At 36.0% G+C, this 6,215-nt stretch overlaps 1 protein-coding gene across 1 annotated transcript; it reads right to left on the bottom strand.

The window, feature by feature from the left end:
* Positions 1-985: 985 nt before the first annotated feature.
* mier3b (mesoderm induction early response 1, family member 3 b) lies at positions 986-5,632 on the bottom strand. Its single transcript, XM_046035584.1, has 10 exons — positions 5,470-5,632; positions 4,592-4,616; positions 4,188-4,333; positions 3,593-3,715; positions 3,311-3,434; positions 1,852-1,925; positions 1,666-1,738; positions 1,374-1,522; positions 1,147-1,228; positions 986-1,011 (listed from the first exon to the last, which is right to left on the bottom strand). Exons 1-10 carry the CDS (start codon positions 5,503-5,505, stop codon positions 1,001-1,003), a joined length of 843 nt encoding a protein of 280 aa, XP_045891540.1. The 5' UTR covers positions 5,506-5,632; the 3' UTR covers positions 986-1,000.
* Positions 5,633-6,215: the final 583 nt, after the last annotated feature.

Here is a 6,215-nt window from a genome sequence, read left to right as displayed (position 1 = left end):
ACAGGAATCCAATCACATGTTTACTGATGGCTTTTTCAGAGGTGTTTCAAGCAAGCCCGAGACTCTTTTGAATGTCATTAACAACTTTTCTAAGTAAAATATTTTAATAAACTCCACATAAAGCATTATTGCAAAAAACGTTCTCACGCTTTTATTTTGGAGGCACAATCACTTAAGAGGAAGTGATTGTGTGAGTAACTCTTGCTCTCATGTCTGAGATCTATTTCAGCACCAGCAGCTATCAATTTATTTATTTTTCTGCTATCAAAGCAATCTGACCGCAGGCGAGATATTATTGCTGGCGGGCCAGTTTTGGCCCACGGGCTGCCTATTGCTGACTACTGCTGTAGAGGAAAATGTTGGGGGGGGCTGATTCACCAATAGTGAACAGCGGTAAAATGTCAAACACTGAGCTACGACAGAGTGAAACCTCTTACCACATCAAAGGAGAGAGAACATCATCAGACTATTACAAATTACTGTGGGATTGTTAAAATGAGGATTATATTTGCCTCCTCTCGGATGGGATATTAATACTGATGTAAAAACTACACCAACTCTGATGTTACAGTTTAGACTGCATTCATATTGCCATGGACCAATTATTTTCCTTCCATGGGTGCTTTAATAATATGTTATTTAATAAAGAATGTGTAATTAAAATGTTTTCTACTTCAACCAAAAAGGTTATCGTATTTACTCCATCTGCCGGCTCATTAACGGCTAACAAGTCTTGAATACTAATAGCTGGACGGGCACAATGTTTGCTGTGGACGTTCACCATGTAACACAAGGAAAATACTCATTATGGAAAAAAATCCATACGCGTAATGTAGCTATGCACCTACACACTACACTGTTAACAGTCAAGATAATTTGACCTAGTCGGAGGGCTTTACTTTGTAGAGTACTTTATTCTATGTTTGCAAGACCTTTGGAGAAAACCTTTCAGCCAATGCACATGCGTTGCCAACAACCACAGCACCCTTGAAAACGTACTTTACGCAGTGACTATGGACAGGCAAAAAATGTACAATACATTTACAATAATACCAGAGAATCTTATTGGGCAATTTTAACTTGTCATTTATCAAATTTGTCAATTTTTCCTACTGCAGGTATGTAGAACCTTTTTCCTTTGCTTACCTTTTGAGGACTTTACACGGTTGCAGTATCTCTCTAGTGCTTCACGGGTGTTGTAGTTGCACTTGACAAGCTCACACAAAGCCTATGTGGAAAGGGAATGAGAAGAGTGGTCAAGACTGGACTAAAGGTGTTTCTAAAAGGTACATGTGTACCCTGCTCATCACTGTGTTACAATGAAAGGACTAAAGCTTAACATGAAAGGATCGAAAAATAAAGACATGACTGACCTGCTCATTGTCTCGGACATGCATCCCTGGTTTGTCACATCCTGTCTTCTCATCCGTTGTCCGTGACAACACCTCAGACAGGAAACTTCTAACCTTGTTTTCTGGCAATGTACCTGGGCTCCATAATAACTCGTCTTCATCTTCATATACTGCACAACAAAGTACATTACAGTAAGATTAGTCACCTAGTGTGTATTATCTTGTCTTTATTGAATGCATAGAAACATTGTAAGCAACCACTGAAATGAACATGTCAGGCATTTGGTGCTGAAAACACGATAGCAACAATCACCTCTCTCTCCATCTTTGTAGTGACAGAGGCAAGAAGGAACCTCTGCTTGGTACTGTGTTCCTACCATTATTTCCTATGATACAAAAGAGAATACAGGACATGTTTAGTAAACTAGGGCCGATTCAACTTCAAACATGAAGGAACATTACTCTCTTAACATGTTTCAAAATAAAATGTGTCATTTACCTTTCTGGAGTCCTCTGGGCTTGGGCCATCTTCGTCACACTCTGACTCTTTATCACCATCGGAGATAGCGTTGGCTAATAAAATAATAAACCAACACATAAATATCCTGACATGAGTTCTTCAACCAAACTGTTTTGGTACTATAACAGGTAATCAAATCTCCCCCAACATACTTCAATTATAGCCTATACACCTACATCTCTTGTAGGGATGGGGATCGAGACCTGGTTCTAAAAGGAAAAATTTCTCAAAACCCTGAAAATCAATAAGGTCCGAGCTTGTCGATACTGCTATCCAGACTAGCGGGTCGTACAATGTAACGTTATGTCTCGAGCGTCAAATCTGATTTAACTTGAAACGCAATGGATAAGAAAACTAATGTTTCTAATGATGGCACCGAAACGCGATATTAAATGGGCCCACTAGCTTGGTAGTTAGCCAAATGTTAAAAACAAGCTAAATAGAAAGCTGTCTGTAGCATAGACTGATCTGTAGTCTTAAAATCTGGCACATTGTTAAAAACTGAGACAAACCAGCCGCTCCTCCTTCGACCAGGTAAAGTTACCTGCAGGCAGTGAATAAAAGCTAACACGAAGAAGAGGAGGAAGGTCTGATACAGACTGTTTTTTATTCTTTCTAAACGTCCCTCAGTATTGTGATGTCAGATGTTGAGTTTATATATAGTGACTTTGCTGTTGTAAACATTAATGTTGCTGCTCTAGAAACAACATTTAGCTGTATTTAAAAAATAGTAAATTCTAATCCTATAATTAATTTTTTTTTTTTTTTTTTTAAAAAGCAGGCAATATGCACACTTCAATATATGTATTTATCTCAAGTCATATGTCATCTCAATATATAACAATGTTATCGCACATTGCACAATATTTTACTCATACCACGCAAGCCTACCTCATGGCCGTTGGGTCTGGTCTAACCAATAACCGTCACCAAATAATAGTGAAGTATCAATAGTGGTATCGATAAAGAATCGGATCATTAAGCAGTCTCTATAAGGGTATCAATATCAATAAAAATTAACGATCCCCATCTCTAATCTCTTGGAAAGCTCAAAGTATGCATACGGAACTACTTCAACACCTGGCCATATTGTACAACATACTGTATGTCAGAGCGCTGAAATGACTAATCCATTTATGAAATTGACATAAAATAAATCACAAACAATTAGTATAAATTTATTAAAAGAGTTATTTATTATTTTTTTTATTTATATTAAATCACTGTTAATTAAACATTTTGATTTTTGGGCGGAAAAATCAATAATTTAACACATTGCATTGGGTTCCAGGAAGTTGTGATGGGCATTTACAATTTTACATTTTATAGACTAAATGATCAACCCAAAAATAATTTACTTAATTGCATATTAAGTTTTTATTCTGCAAAGCCACAGATAAGTACTTTTTTTTTTAAGAAGGTGTAATCGGTCACTTACATCTAAGTGTTCTTGGGAAGAAATCGGTAGCCTCATGGGAGGTTACTGAGGGGGTCAGATCATCAGCTGAAGACTGGGTCTCTTCCTCATAGTCACCAGATAGCAGATCTTTGGCTATTTCCTCCTAGGGAGAAACAATAATCTCCATTATAAACTGGGGCAGACAAAAGGTAATCAACAGAATATCTTACACCTTGAAGATAAATACATTTACTTCTAATTATTTTTCCAAAATATATTTATTGACTATACATCAATCACCACATAACAACAATTATTTACCTTGTCCAAAGTCATGTCAGGCAGCTCATCAGTCAGGTCTCCAGAGGAGCTGTCTATACTAGAGCCTGCTGAAGCCTCATAGCGATAGATGGCCAATAGTTCCTCCAAAGGCATGTTCCCCTCCTGGTAGAACAACAACAACAAAAAACAAACTAACTTAGCACTTCATACATTAAGTAAAGCAATTATGCATTTTCCCTGTACTATCCAAATTAAAACAAAACATTCATATTGTATGTGTGTTTTTTTAGCAAAACAGACAATTCTTTAAAAAAAAGATATAAACTGTCACAAGAGTTCAAAGCCTATTTGTGAATGTAAGAATGATACAATAATTATTTACCACCAATAGAAAATGTATGCATTAAACTAACAAAATATAATGTTGTGAATCAGACAGCTTCCCCTTATCATCATAACGGTCACATCAGCAACTGTCAGTGTTACAATACTAATACTTTTCAAGTGACAATACTGTCAATAGGTGCACCCCTCTGGTTTCCACATCAATGATACATGCAAATGCAGATTAGACCATTTAAAATCACTGAAATCCTTAGATTTACACAGGGAAATCATGCATTTAATAGTTTACCTTTTCCAGATCTGCTATCTCAGATCGAAAATTCCTCCCTCCATCCAGAGATTCTTCCTCCTCCAGAGTCCTCTCATCATCATACTCATGAACTAACATTTCTGCAGTTGGGTCAAAGTCATGGTCCTCTGATGATAATGAGCCAACTGAGAGAGAGAGCATGAGGGAAATAATGGTTAATATGTCAGTCTCGTCATACAAATTAGCTTTTTTTTTACTCTGCAATTAGAGATTCATACCTTAAAATATACATTTATATTTTTACTATACTGCAAGAAGCCCTTTTCTCCTAAAAGTATATAATTTAATCTTGATATGTATTACATATTTTAACACATAGATTAATTTAATTACATCACAAACTGTAGTTACTAATACTCAATTTAGGAGGGAAGTTTTCTTACCTGGACTTGAACTCCCTAGGGAAGCCTGCAAAAGAATAAAACCAGAGCATACATGAGTGAAATATTGGAGACATGGGTTCATCTAACGTTAGCATGCTAGCGCTTTCACCTTAAATATTCAAATCAGTAAGAAAAAAGGCCTTTAATGGTCTATATGACGACCACCGAAAACAGTTGGATAGAAAAGCTGCTTTTACCGCTAATGTTACCTGAAATATGTGGCTAATGCAATGTTAGCCGCGGATGGTACGCTACACACTGAGGACAACTGTGGGCAAAAAGTAGTTTTAAACCCTGAAATTAATATTATTCCTTTCATAAAACGCGATCGAAGTAAAAGTAGGGAAATATATCAAAAACTGTACGATTTACGAAGTATCGGCTTCTATAAAACATTTAGCCAACCAGCAAGCTAACCCCAAAGCTTAACGTTAATGTTAACGTTATGCACCGAAAAAATGTAAACACTAATTTCATTTGCGCGGTACTGCAATCGATTGAACTGGATCATCTTTACAACATAGATGCCGCTAATCAAGTCTAAATATGAAAAATATATTTCCATTCATAACAAACGATATAATCTCTTATTTCCTTTAACCAGCAAGCTAACGTTAAATTTACGTATCAATTTACACAGCCGCTACACCAAAGCAGCTGAGAGAGCGAAGGCGCAGCGGCCTTGTAGTGAAGGATGAGTCCAGACATTCAAGCATATTTTAGAGGAATTAAAATGACAATTATGACATGAAACACGCTATACAGAAGGCAAAAACAATTGTTTCTTCAATCGATAACATAAAAATGAAAAATACAACACACATAATTTACAAATGTCGATTTAAGTTCGATTGCTTCTCCCCTGTTTTCCCTCTTACCTCCGCCATATTGGTACCTTTAGCTAATGGGCTCATTCTAGCACAGTACCCGGATCAGCGGTCTGAGCCAATCAGCGATCCAGGTGACCGGTCGAGTCGTGACGACGTTCAAACCAACCACTGATCACACTAACGGTAATCATTTCTAAACAGTAAAATGTACGGTATGAAAATATAAGAAATAAAAATGTAACATATCAAATCAACAATAGGCCTACATAGCCAATGTAAATCAACTACAGGCGTTGAGCATGTAATACCTCACACAATGACATTTTACCAGAACATTCCTAGAATGTTCTCGGGAATTCCTGTTCTCCTCGGTAACGTTTTATCATATGTCAGCTTTGGCATAAAATCTGTTGTCTTTTTTTTTTTAAAACAATATATTTATTGATTTTTCTGCTTTAACAAAGGATTTAGTATAAAAGCATTACACAGTTAACCAGCAACAAAGCACACAAAAACCAAAAAGACAGCAATAATCACTTCAGAAGTCAAACATTGCCTCCCATTCCTTATATAAATAATGAGCATATATATATATACATATATATATATATATATATATATATATATATATATATATATAAATACATACATACTTAAAAGGAGATAAATCCTCTTAAGATGGAACAGAAGAGATGCTAGGCACGCACACACAAAACAAAACAACAATAAATACAAATAAAAAAATAATATATAAATGCCTTTCACAGTAGTCTGAGCCATTAGGATAGATTTGA

Source organism: Micropterus dolomieu, linkage group LG21 (genome assembly GCF_021292245.1).
Source record: "Micropterus dolomieu isolate WLL.071019.BEF.003 ecotype Adirondacks linkage group LG21, ASM2129224v1, whole genome shotgun sequence".
In the NCBI taxonomy this organism is placed as follows: Eukaryota; Metazoa; Chordata; class Actinopteri; order Centrarchiformes; family Centrarchidae; genus Micropterus; species Micropterus dolomieu.
The sequence above is the reverse complement of the archived record's forward strand: the minus strand, read 5'-3'. Positions and strand labels throughout refer to the sequence as shown.